The sequence below is a fragment of the Thalassophryne amazonica genome, chromosome 3 (genome assembly GCF_902500255.1).
Source record: "Thalassophryne amazonica chromosome 3, fThaAma1.1, whole genome shotgun sequence".
NCBI classification, from domain to species: Eukaryota; Metazoa; Chordata; class Actinopteri; order Batrachoidiformes; family Batrachoididae; genus Thalassophryne; species Thalassophryne amazonica.
Genome location: NC_047105.1, coordinates 59,977,452 through 59,990,114, shown reverse-complemented (window position 1 = coordinate 59,990,114; position 12,663 = coordinate 59,977,452). Strand labels below are relative to the sequence as shown.

Sequence of the window (12,663 nt, the reverse complement as noted above, 5' to 3'; positions counted from 1 at the left end):
TTTCTGTGCTCTTTTTGAGCCTATAGTTTTTACTGCATTGTGTACACAGTATAAAAACAATCCTGCGTGATTTATAGTTCGGGAACAATGGAACACAGCAGGAATCATAAATTGGCGTCGGGTAACGTTGTATTGTGAGGGTGTGGCTTCCAGTCATGTTGTGTGCCGTCGCGTTGCTCTGACTTGCGCTGAAACCACTTAATTTCTGCATCGAACACAACACACACAAAAAATGTAAACATGTTTAATTTTTGGCGTCCGATTAGCTTCATCCTTTGTGTCTCTCGCGATGTTCTGGCGTTGAGCTACATCGTCTCGGCACTGGGCTGCTTCCACGTGGCGTCGTTCTTGATTTGTACAGGTGTTGTGCGATCCACAAACACAAATTTCTGATTTGGAACTTGTGTGATGGTTTTTACAAATAAATGTGTATTTGTAAATATGTCTCCTTTTTTTGGATTAAAAAAAGGCATTTGCAAAACTGAAAATTCGGTTTATGAAGTCTGATTCAGCACATCATTGGTCACTATTCACATTCCCATCCAGTAGATGGCAGTGTTCTATGCATTTCAACGGGGGTGGAGGATGTGATGAGAGGGGACTCATTTCCCATAATGCCTTTGTGTGTTGGTTAACGCTCAAACCTTCAGAATTCGTGCATTACTTTAAAAGATATGTGTGATATTTTCACTTTGTAAAAATGACAGAGTTGCCATTAATGTTGATAAACTGTCCAGAATTAGTTTTGTTTATGAATGAAACTATGACTGAAAAGTGTTTTGCATTTGATGTGTTGTGCCACTGTCTGTGTTGTATGTTAAAAGTAAATGAATAAAGAGAAAAGCTCTGGCTCATTGTTTGTTTTGGGTTTGTGATTGCCTTTGATTTTACTCAGAAGCCTCTGCGGTGCTTAAACTAGACACTGGCTTATCAGTAGCTGACAGTGTGCCGAGTCAATACTAAAAGTTAGCAGTAAGCTGTAACTTCCACTAAAATTTTAGCGGTTTAGCGTTATAAAAGTTAACTTTTCAGTAAGCGGATGTAAGATTGTTACATGATGCATAACACAAAATGGCTTAACCTAGCTAGCACGGCTTTGCGGTTATCAAAGCTAACTTTTTGGTTAGCTGTGCCCACCAGTGTCCAGAACTAATATCTCAGCAGCCTAGCAACCTTGCAAATATCTTACATGGGTTAGGGTTATGATTTGGATATGGGTTAGTGGTTCATTTTTGTGAAATACATAACATGTTTGGAAATTTGAACATTCCATCTGCTTCTGGACCATGACTTTGCACACTTCCGGGTGTCTTGTGCAGGAGTGCAGTTCTGGTATGGACCGTATACAGTTACAATTTGCAAACTCCACAGAACATCTGAGTCTGAGTGGATGATGTGTATGTGATATCTTGACAAAGACTTTGTATATAAAGGTGAAAATTCTTACATAAGGTCATCTCACTAAGAACTTGGACAAGTTTGACATTGGTTGCATTTCAGTGTCAATTGTGACCAGAGGACATCTTGGAATGTTCTGTATGCAGTACTTGGAAAAATACATTGAATATCAAGGTGAAACCTTGTACACACATTTTTTTTGATTTGGTTTGATTTATTTGGACATTCAACATCAACATAAAATGCAAAATGTAAAAACACAACACACTGTTCCGTGTTGCAGGGGGCATAGTGGGAGCAATGCCTGTCCAAATATATTTTTGTGCCCCCTACCGAAATTCTCAAACTTGATTATATTAAATTAAAATAAGATGAATAAATATTAAAATAAGATAAAAATACATTTAATAAATTTATGATCAGGCAGCATCGTGGTCACCTTGAGTGACAATTTTGTGCCATAGATGGGACCCTGAGGCACGTGAGCCACACAGATTAGCAGTGTGTGCCAGTCTTTTCTGACCATTTTATTACAAATAAATATAAAAGGGGATGAGATGTTTTGAGTCTGACCCAGAAAAAGTAGGATGTGGTTCTTCATTTTCTGCATTCTGAGAAACCAGCATTTCTCAAGAATGTGTGAAATTTTGACTCATTGGGTGCAATGTTGAGAAATGTTGGTTTTTCCAAATACGAAAGATGGAAAAGCATCCTACATTTTCGGGCTTAGTGTGTGGTTATTTGTCTTAATGGACCATTTAAAGTTGTATGTAAAAGTTTGGGCACCCCTGATGATTTCCATGATTTTCCTTTATAAATCATTGGTTGTTTGGATAAGCAATTTCAGTTAAATATATCATATAACAGATGAACACAGTAATATCTGAGAAGTGAAATGAAGTTTATAGGATTTACAGAAAGTGTGCAATAATTATTTAAACAAAATTAGGCAGGTGCATAAATTTGGGCACCCAACAGAAAAAAATACATGAATATTTAGTAGATCCTCCTTTTGCAGATATAACAGCCTCTAAATGCTTCCTATAGCTTCCAATGAAAGTCTGGATTCTGGTTGAAGGTATTTTGGACCATTCTTCTATACAAAACATCGCAGGTTTGTTGGTTTCCGAGCATGGACAGCCCGCTTAAAATCACACCACAGATTTTCAATAATATTCAGGTCTGGGGACTGAGATGGCCATTCCAGAACATTGTACTTGTTCCTCTTCATGACTTAGTAGATTTTGAGCAGTGTTTAGGGTCGTTGTCTTGTTGAAAGATCCAGCCCCAGTGCAACTTGAGCTTTGTCACTGATTCATGAGCACTGTTCTCAAGAATCTGCTGATATTGACTGGAATCCACATGACCCTCAACTTTAACAATATTGCCAGTACCTGCACTGGCCACACAGCCCCACAGCATGATGGAACCACCTCCAAATTTTATTGTAGGTAGCAAGTGTTTTTCTTAGAATGCTGTGTTCTTTTTCAGCCATGCATACTGTCTCTTGTTATGTCCAAATAACTCTGTTTTAGTTTCATCAGTCCACATCACCTTATTCCAAAATGAAGCTGGCTTGTCTAAATGTGCTTTAGCATACCTCAAGCAACTCTGTTTGTGGCTTGCACGCAGAAAAGGCTCCCTCTGCATTACAGCATCATACATACAGCATCATCTTTGTGCAAAGTGCGCTGTATAGTTGAACAATGCACAGAAACAGTATCTGCAGCAAAATCATGTTGTAGGTCTTTGGAGCAGGTCTGTGGGTTGAATATGACTGTTCTCACCATGCTTCGCTTCAGCTTATTTGAGATTTTTCTTGGCCTGCCACTTCGGGACTTAACTAGTACTGTGCCTGTGGTCTTCCATTATCTCACTATGTTCCTTATAGTGGAAAATGACAGCTGAAATCTCTGAGATAGCTTTTTGTGTCCTTCCCCTAAATCATTATGTTGAACAATCTTTGTTTTCAGGTCATTTGAGAGTTGTTTAGAGGCTCCCATTTTGCCATTCATTAGAAGAGATGCAAAGAGGGGACATTTGCAAATGGCCACCTTAAATACCCTTTCTCATGATTGGATTCACCTGTTTAAGCAGGTCAGTGAGTTTACCAAACCAGTTTTGTGTTCCAATAATTAGTGCTAAAAGTATTGAAATCAATAACATGACAAGGGTGCCTAAATGTATGCACCTGCCTAATTTTGTTTCAATAATTATTGCACACTTTCTGTAAATACTAGAAACTTCATTTCATGTCTTAGATATCAGTGTGTTCATCTGCTATATGATATATTTGACTGAAATTTCTGATCCAGACAACCAATGATTTATAAAGGAAAATCATGAAAATTCTCATTATTATTATTATTATTTTGCTGACAGACTATTTCAATGCGCTAATTGCTCGTGCTAATTCTTCTAACACAAAAAATATACCATTCACCTCGTTGAATGTTTTGTACCAGCTTTCACCTCATGAAATATTCGTACCATTGTATGGCTTATTCCTGGTAGATTCCTTTGTTTATTATTACTTGTTGTGATCATTGTATTACTGTTTGGTTCTATATAATGATGGATGAATTAATCTAATTTACATAATGGTAAAATAGAATGCTTTTAGAAAGTTGTTTATACTGGGCTTTTTGTGGGCTGGTTTTCACAGGCACGAGTGCTTGTTTAAACAAAATCTGGCAACGTCGACTCTTCGTTTCTGCTTTTCCGGTCACGTTACACTCGTTTTGTAAGAAGGGATAAAGCAGGCTGTGTGCAGACTTTTGGACTTGAAAACTAGTCGGCGTTGTATAATTTTTGAGTGTGTGTGTGTTCTTGGGAGTAGTCGTAAAACGTTTAGCCGCCCCACGCTGATAAGAAAACCCTGTCCTTTCTAAACGCTTCATATCACAGTTTTGACAAACAGCGAAACTTTTAATATCGCAGTTTGAAGGAACTCCGTTAAAGGTAAGTGTTAGCAGCAAATAATATGTGGAAATAAGAAAACCTTTGAGTATCTCCTGATGACTTTGACAGATTTTTAGAAATAAAAACTGTTTTGCGGACATATCAACGCTGCCACATTTGTGGAAACTGAATATTGGCAGTTATGCTTTCAAATTTTAAAGATGGAAAGTTGATCATTTGTGTCAACCAAATATCGATGACTGTGGTTGATCGGGCGGTCGTGGTGACAGTAACACCCACATGCCCAGATTTGAACTGTTCTCCTTTGGGATGTGCAGTTCAAATTTGGTGATAATCTAATCAGTTTTGTGCAAATATTTATGGGCAGAAAACTCTGAAGTGGGCATTACTTGGAGGATCTTGGTGCAACTTAATCAGATTCAAATTCAAGCTTGTTGATATACAATTATAGAGTTTTGATTTTGGTGTACCCGTGATTATGCGGACCTGGTGAACCCCATCCTTACTGTCATACTGCACCAACTGACATCCCATCGATCGACTGGAGATGCCTGTTAAGTCCGTGACGAAGAGGCATTAGGCTTGTTTTCTTATAAAGTTCGCCATTCGCCTGTCTAGCGTCAGCGTAAAATCGACTGAGTACTCCGTCAAGCATCCATCTGTCATAAGTTTCAAAGTTGGGCGCATGTCCCTTTTCAGTGACGTACTTGCGAAACAGGTTGGCTGCTGACTGTGTATTTCTGCGGGTGTTCTTCGCATCTTTTTCGTGTAAAATTAGTTTTAAGTCAGCGTTGCTAACGGACGCAAACCTGTCTTCTGCCATCTTGTCAACAAACTGACAGCCAAAGTAGGCGTTGCATTGCATTATCTGATTGGTCGTTATCGATAGGCATCGCTCGATTACCTGGCGCTACGCTGCATGTGAGTTGTACTCGTTTCGCACACCCGGTCTGCTCGGCTCCACCAGCAGTCAACTCGGCATGTGTACAGCTCAGAAAGTGGCGAATGGGCCAATCAGAAGTTGGAAAAATCCCACACAATATAATAAAAGGAATTACAGTTCACATTTGTTATTGTGGGTACATGAAAGTGTGACTGCTACACGCACACACACACACACACACACTTCTTCTGACCTTATGTCCAGTTGGGGAAACTATACTATTGCAATTTCTAATTTGTTTAAGGAAGTGGCTATTGCCACAGTACTGTGTCAATAGGAGCTCCATTTGTCCACTGACACAGAGCCAATCATATTCCGCATTACATCAGACGTAGACTGTAAGCAATCCCAATCCAGTTACTCCACTGCCACAGTACTGTGTCAATAAGTATAGTGTGCCAGTGTGTGTCACATCTGAAAATGGATTTATGAATGAATGTTAAAAAAATGGAACCTATTCTCTGTTCTCAAACTTTACATGGGTAAGAAGTCAGTAACAGACAGAATGGGCAGAATGATTTATGTAGCAGAGTCACTTATTGGCACAGAAGAAATGGCAGCATCTGATTGGTGCTGTGTCACGAGACAGGTTACGTCCGTGACGTACTGTGGCAGTGGCCACTTCTTAATTTTGCTGTAGCTGTAACACTGCGGACATTTAGACGTGTGTTTCTTACACTAACTGCAACAATTAATTTTAAATCCTAAAAAGCAAATGTTTACTGTCCTTGACTTTGGTTTTTTTGGGGTGGGGCATTTCCATCTTTATGAATGGGGAGAGACAGGAAACGCAGGGTCAGAGACAGGGAGAGACACCGCACACTGCATGACTTAACCACTCACCCAAGCCCCCCAACCCAGCCTTGACTTCTCAAACCAGGCTGTGATCTTTGCAGAATCAGTGGGTGCCCTGATTGTAGCATTTAATAGCACCTTGGGGCAACTGTTTGTTGTGATTTGGCGCTATATAAATAAAATTGATTTGATTTGAATATGTTGAGTGAGGAATTGGAGTGGTTGGGTTTGCATTCCACTTATCTCAGCATTGACCTTCGTGCCTGTGGGTCTTCGGGTTTTGGAATCAAGACTTCCTGGGAGGAGCTTATGGAGTCATGAGGCAACTAGGTTTGGGTGTTCGGTGACATCACTATCTTTGCAGGTCCAACTTTTTATGTTGACAAGTGTCAAAATCTGTAGAGTAGAGGTCAAACACTTATGAAAGCCCTGACGTATTCACCATTACCTAACATTAGTATGAGTAAGTCTTTGAGACCTGTTTTTTTAATACTTTTTCAGTTAATTGCCCAGCCTTCAATGCATAGTTCATAGGGTTGTAGATCAAATGGTTATAGTATTTGTTGGGGTTAATATGGTTGATGGGTTTATTGCGCCTTGGCAGACATCTAGCACAACTCTCCCTAAACCATATGGTGGATTTTAGTAAAACTTTAAGCAGTGGTAGACCTCTGTATGAAAATGTCCATGAAGGAACATAATTCTGGTCCAACAGGTTCAGTAATTAAAATTTGGTGTTTAATGAATCCTTTAAGTTAATGACTTGAAACTTTGTACAATAATGATATTCCATATGAAAATGCGTATGAAGGAAACTAATTCTGGTCTGACATATTCAAAGCGAGATAACTGTACTTCTGGAGCCGGTTGATCGAGAGAACAACAGAAACAAAATGAACAATGCTCAAGATCTGTGAGGACTCGGTTTAGAAGCACTGGCCTTTTGCAACCCTAACTTACTGTATTTATCAACATAATTCAATTTCAATTTATTTCCTTTATATAGCGCCAAATCACAACAGAGTTGCCTCAAGGCGCTTCACACAGGTAAGGTCTAACCTTACCAACCCCCAGAGCAACAGTGGTAAGGAAAAACTCCCTCTGAGGAAGAAACCTCAAGCAGACCAGACTCAAAGGGGTGACCCTCTGCTTGGGCCATGCTACAAACATAAATTACAGAAATAATTCACAGAACAGTTCACGGACGAATATACAAGAATTGCTGTTGGTGCACAGGACAGGAGGATCGCCAACACAAACACAACTCCCATCTCTGGATGGAGCTGCACCTTAAACAGAGAGAAAAAACAGAATCAGGCATCAGAAAGACAAAAAATACTGTATAATTTGCGAGCATTAATCAACAAGAAAAACAGAAGAAATATAATAATAATAATCTACTGCAGTATTACCCTTTTGTTCCTGAAGCCATGTTTGCTTGAGATGAGTCCCTCACTGAAGTATGTGTTAGAAATTCAACATTGTACATCAGAGTAAACCATCTTTGTATGCCAGGACGACATGTGGCTTCATATGCTTGGATTCACGGCTCTGCCACACCTGGGAGGATTCTACGGTGGCTACATCACACGGAAGGAGGTGAAGACCTGGTACCCAACTCTTCAGAAACCATCATGGCGGCCACCAAATGGAGCATTCCCTGTAGTGTGGACCTGCCTGTACACAAGCATGGGGTAAGCACTTTTGTAATGGCCTTGCCAGTTCAGTTTGAGTGATGCATATTTCTTATCCAACTTTTAAATGTATCGCACAGGTATGGCTCCTACTTGGTGTGGAAAGAGCTTGGAGGTTTCACTGAAGATGCTTTGGTACCACTGGGCCTTTATGGGCTACAGCTTGGTCTGAACTGGGCCTGGACACCGATTTTCTTTGGGGCACACAAGCTCAAATTGGTAACCCAAAAAGCAGATTATTTTGGTTAGATGACAAGAGTTGTAAAACAAGGTGATATTCTACTTCTGTGTCCAATAATCCCCATCTCTTTGCCCATCTTAGGCACTCATAGAGATTGTGATGCTAACTGCTACCGTCGGCGCCACCATGTGGTCATGGTATCCTATCAACCGCACTGCCACACTGCTCTTGGCACCTTATTTCTGCTGGCTGTGCCTCGCCACCTCCCTTAACTACTGCATATGGAGAGACAATCCTGAGAAGAAAGATGAGTAGGAGACAGCTTTATGGCCTTTGAACAAACCATAAATAAGGTGCTGCAGTAGGTGTGTGTAGGTGCTGCTGATTGTAGTACAAATTAAAATAAAATCTTGTTTTTCAGACTTTGAATAAAACATACAGGATTTGAATGATGCCTTATTAAAGTTGAATTGCTAAGTCCAACAGTTTCTTTGTTTTTAACCATTTCAATATAGCCGAGGTCCAGTATGACAATAGTGTCTCGTCAAAGGAAGGTGCATTTAAAAAAACAAGTTCATCTTAAATTGCCAATTCCTCCAGCAGAGTTGTTAATCTATGTCTCTCATAACACCAGACTAGGGATGGGTATTGATAAGATTTTATCAATATCGATGCCATTACATTATCGATTCCCCTTATTGATCCGATTCTTGATCAGTTCCCTTATCAATACCGCTTGTGAATTTTCTGTGTACTAAAAGTAGGCTTTACAAGTTTTCTATGTCAATAACATTTTATTGAGTCTTAAATAAATGTGAAATTGGTCATTGGACCCTTGATCTCTGGACATAAATAGAAATAAACACAATCTGTAGTTTTTGTCAAATGCATTTGATTTTAGATATTAATGGCACAAATGTAACTCCCTCTGACCTGAGCTTTTGCAGCCGGCTGCGCTGAGGACATCTCATTTTGGGAGAGAAAAAAAAAACACAGTTTAGGTCAGTTGTAGTTTGTTTTCTGTACGTTTGTAAAGAGGTGTCATTTGATATAAAATGGCAATTCGGTTTGAAATTATTATTTCTGACCGGACTCTATCCAACTTGAGCGTTTGGAGCTGTGCACTTAGTCTCACAAAACGGGAACAGATAAGCCTGGCCGATATATCATTTTATCGATTAATTTGAGTGTTTTGTTGCGGACGATTTAAAAAATTAAAAATTTGAATTTTGTTCTCCTCTTGCTGCAGCGCACTTTTTTGACCCCAGGACCTTCTGTAGCTCCCCCCTCCCCATCCCGTTTCCTTCACACAATAACAAACATGGCTAACCGTTAATGGAGAGTGAGTTTGGGATTGCTGCGACATAGTGATTGCACACTGCAAAGTTTGTCTAAAGCCCACTGCAACAAAATGCAGCAGCACAATAAACTTATTCCAGCATCTACTGTAAAACAGAGGCATCCAGCTGCGTGGGAGAAATGCCACACTTTACGAGGGTAACAAGAGCACAAACTCCCGCTAAAAAGCAACTTACTCTGATGGAATCATTTGCCCAAATGGGGTGAAAGGGGGGTAAAAAAATAACAAAATGGGAAGCTTGACCCAGACTGACTCCAAATATGATTAAATTAATTACTTTTAATTATTTTTAAGCGAAATGGGAACTGATAACGAAACGGGGGTAAATCGTAATGAAATAGAGCAGACTGAGTCCAAATGTGATTCAATTAATTACTCTTATTTAGTTATTTTAAGCAAATGAGCGAAATGGGGACTGATTATAATGAAATGGGGGTTAAATGTAGTGAAATGGAGCAGACTGACTCTAAATATGATTCAATTAAGTGCTTTTATTATTTATTTATTTATTTTGCTATTTTGGACGAAATGGGGACTGATAATAATGAAATGGGGTAAAACTTAACGAAATGGAGCTGACCCATTAATTGAAGTTTCATCTCTCGAACACCAGATGCCGCACCTGCCCCTACTACATGTACTGAGCGCATCTCACATATAACAAAAGCAGTATGGCCTGTTTTTGATAAAAATAAAAGCAAAACTTGTTTTGAGTTATCTCAGTCATTTGTACTAAATGTTTTCTTAAAAAAAAAAAAAGTAGGGGAAAAAATCGAAAGTCAAATTTTTTCTGGAAAAATCTGAGATTTTATTTTTAGGCCAAATCGCCCAGGTCTAGGAACAGAGGGACAATTCTCATTTTTTGCCCGCAACAAGACGTGTCCCAGTTAGTGACTTTAATCCGCACAAAAGTGACTCACGATTGACATATTTAAATGGCTTTGAGAGGGGTTAATGAAGAAATGGCGGACCTTCCGTTTCTGGAAAAAGAAAAAAAAAAAGCGAAGCAGAGAACCAACAAAGCAGCGAGTTGAAGTGCTGGTTGGTTGGTTCAAGCTTCAAGCAGACCCACTCTGCAGTGGGTACGCAATCAAAGTAGAGAATGAGAAATTATCATTTTCCCCGATAATCACTCTCAGAAATAACAGCCACTCTGGCATAATGTCAACTGAAGGATTGACAAGGGACTCATGAACCAAAAAGGCTATTGATGTCAGTGGATCAAACCATTTCTTAATGGTTCTTAAACGGGAGCCAGTTTCCGATACCCAACCCTACACCAGACCCACCTGGAAATAATGTAATTTCTTAAGTACTCTTGCGCGTCCTTTCAAAACAGAAGGTTCCTGGTTCAAGACCACGTGTGTGCGTTCGTTCTCCATGTAATGTGGAGTTGCATCAGAAAGGGAAAGCATAAAATTTATGCCAAATCATCATATGTATCAAATCTGCTGTAGCAACCCACAGTAAAAAGAGAGGAGCCAAAAAAAAAAAAACTCTTTTCCTCTTTAATTTTGACCAAATTAATGTATCTTAGGTCAATGATTTTATTTGCAAGTTGAATTTGATGGTTTCATATTCCTTCTTTACCAGTAAAAGCTGTAGAGTTGAGAAATCTGAGCACACATTTCACAATTCTGTCAATAAATGATAAAGATCAAATGTTTTTAGACAGTTGTATGTACGAGAACCATTTGCACAATCAAAAATAAGATCTGTGAGATTGGAAGTTAAAAACAGCAGGACAGACAAAACTATTGTGCAGTTCATGCAGACATTGTTATATATCATGCCAAGTTTTTTAATCAGTATATAATTGTGGTTGGATGGATTCATAGAAAATGACACTAGATTTGTGTCTGTATGACATATGAAAGGGTTTTTGTGCTGAATTTTTTTTTTCTTGAAAAAAGGAATAATTGTTACTGTAATGTATTCAGGATATAAGAAAATTCATTTGAATCCGTTCCAAGCATAATTACACTGATTTTTCTTTTTTTTAAGAAGCTTGGCATGTACATTTAAAACAATGTACATGCAAATCCAGAATCCCAAATATACTACACAAAAATATAAACGCAACACTTTTGGTTTTGCTCCCATTTTGTATGAGATGAACTCAAAGATCTAAAACTTTTTCCACATACACAATACCACCATTTCCCTCAAATATTGTTCACAAACCAGACGAAATCTGTGATAGTGAGCACTTCTCCTTTGCTGAGATAATCCATCCCACCTCACAGGTGTGTCATATCAAGATGCTGATTAGACACCATGATTAGTGCACAGGTGTGCCTTAGACTGTCCACAATAAAAGGCCACTCTGAAAGGTGCAGTTTTGTTTTATTGGGGGGGGGATACCAGTCAGTATCTGGTGTGACCACCATTTGCCTCATGCAGTGCAACACATCTCCTTCGCATCATCCGTGAAGAGAACACCTCTCCAACGTGCCAAACGCCAGCGAATGTGAGCATTTGACCACTCAATTCGGTTATGACGACGAACTGGAGTCAGGTCGAGATCCCGATGAGGACGACGAGCATGCAGATGAGCTTCCCTGAGACAGCTTCTGTTTGTGTAGAAATTCTTTGGTTATGCAAACTGATTGTTCCAGCAGCTGTCCGAGTGGCTGGTCTCAGACGATCTTGGAGGTGAACATGCTGGATGTGGAGGTCCTGGGCTGGTGTGGTTACACGTGGTCTGCGGTTGTGAGGCTGGCTGGATGTACTGCCAAATTCTCTGAAACGCCTTTGGAGACGGCTTATGGTAGAAAAATGAACATTCAATACACAAGCAACAGCTCTGGTTGACATTCCTGCTGTCAGCATGCCAATTGCACGCTCCCTCAAATCTTCCGACATCTGTGGCATTGTGCTGTGTAATAAAACTGCACCTTTCAGAGTGGCCTTTTATTGTGGGCAGTCTAAGGCACACCTGTGCACTAATCATGGTGTCTAATCAGCATCTTGATATGGCACACCTGTGAGGTGAGATGGATTATCTCAGCAAAGGAGAAGTGCTCACTATCACAGATTTAGACTGGTTTGTGAACAATATTTGAGGGAAATTGTGATATTGTGTATGTAGAAAAAGTTTTAGATCTTTGAGTTCATCTCATACAAAATGGGAGCAAAACCAAAAGTGTTGCGTTTATATTTTTGTTGAGTGTATGTTCTGGACCCATGTTGTTTTTTTTGGGGGGGGGGGGGGGGGGGGGGATAGGAAGAGTTCCCAGAATAGGCCACAGTAATGTCTAAAACCAAGTGGGGGAGCATGCATTGATGCTGTACATAGTCATATCCAGCATATTACAGAAACACTCCAAGTCCTGATTGACAGTCACCCAGGTAACCCACCAGTCCACCA

At 39.7% G+C, this 12,663-nt stretch overlaps 1 protein-coding gene across 1 annotated transcript; it reads left to right on the top strand.

The window, feature by feature from the left end:
• The first annotated feature begins 4,121 nt into the window (after positions 1-4,121).
• On the top strand, positions 4,122-8,413 carry tspo (translocator protein). Its single transcript, XM_034166443.1, has 4 exons — positions 4,122-4,359; positions 7,574-7,752; positions 7,833-7,971; positions 8,075-8,413. The coding sequence occupies exons 2-4, from the start codon at positions 7,580-7,582 to the stop codon at positions 8,246-8,248; spliced, it is 486 nt and encodes a 161-aa protein (XP_034022334.1). The 5' UTR covers positions 4,122-4,359; positions 7,574-7,579; the 3' UTR covers positions 8,249-8,413.
• The last annotated feature ends 4,250 nt before the right edge of the window (positions 8,414-12,663 follow it).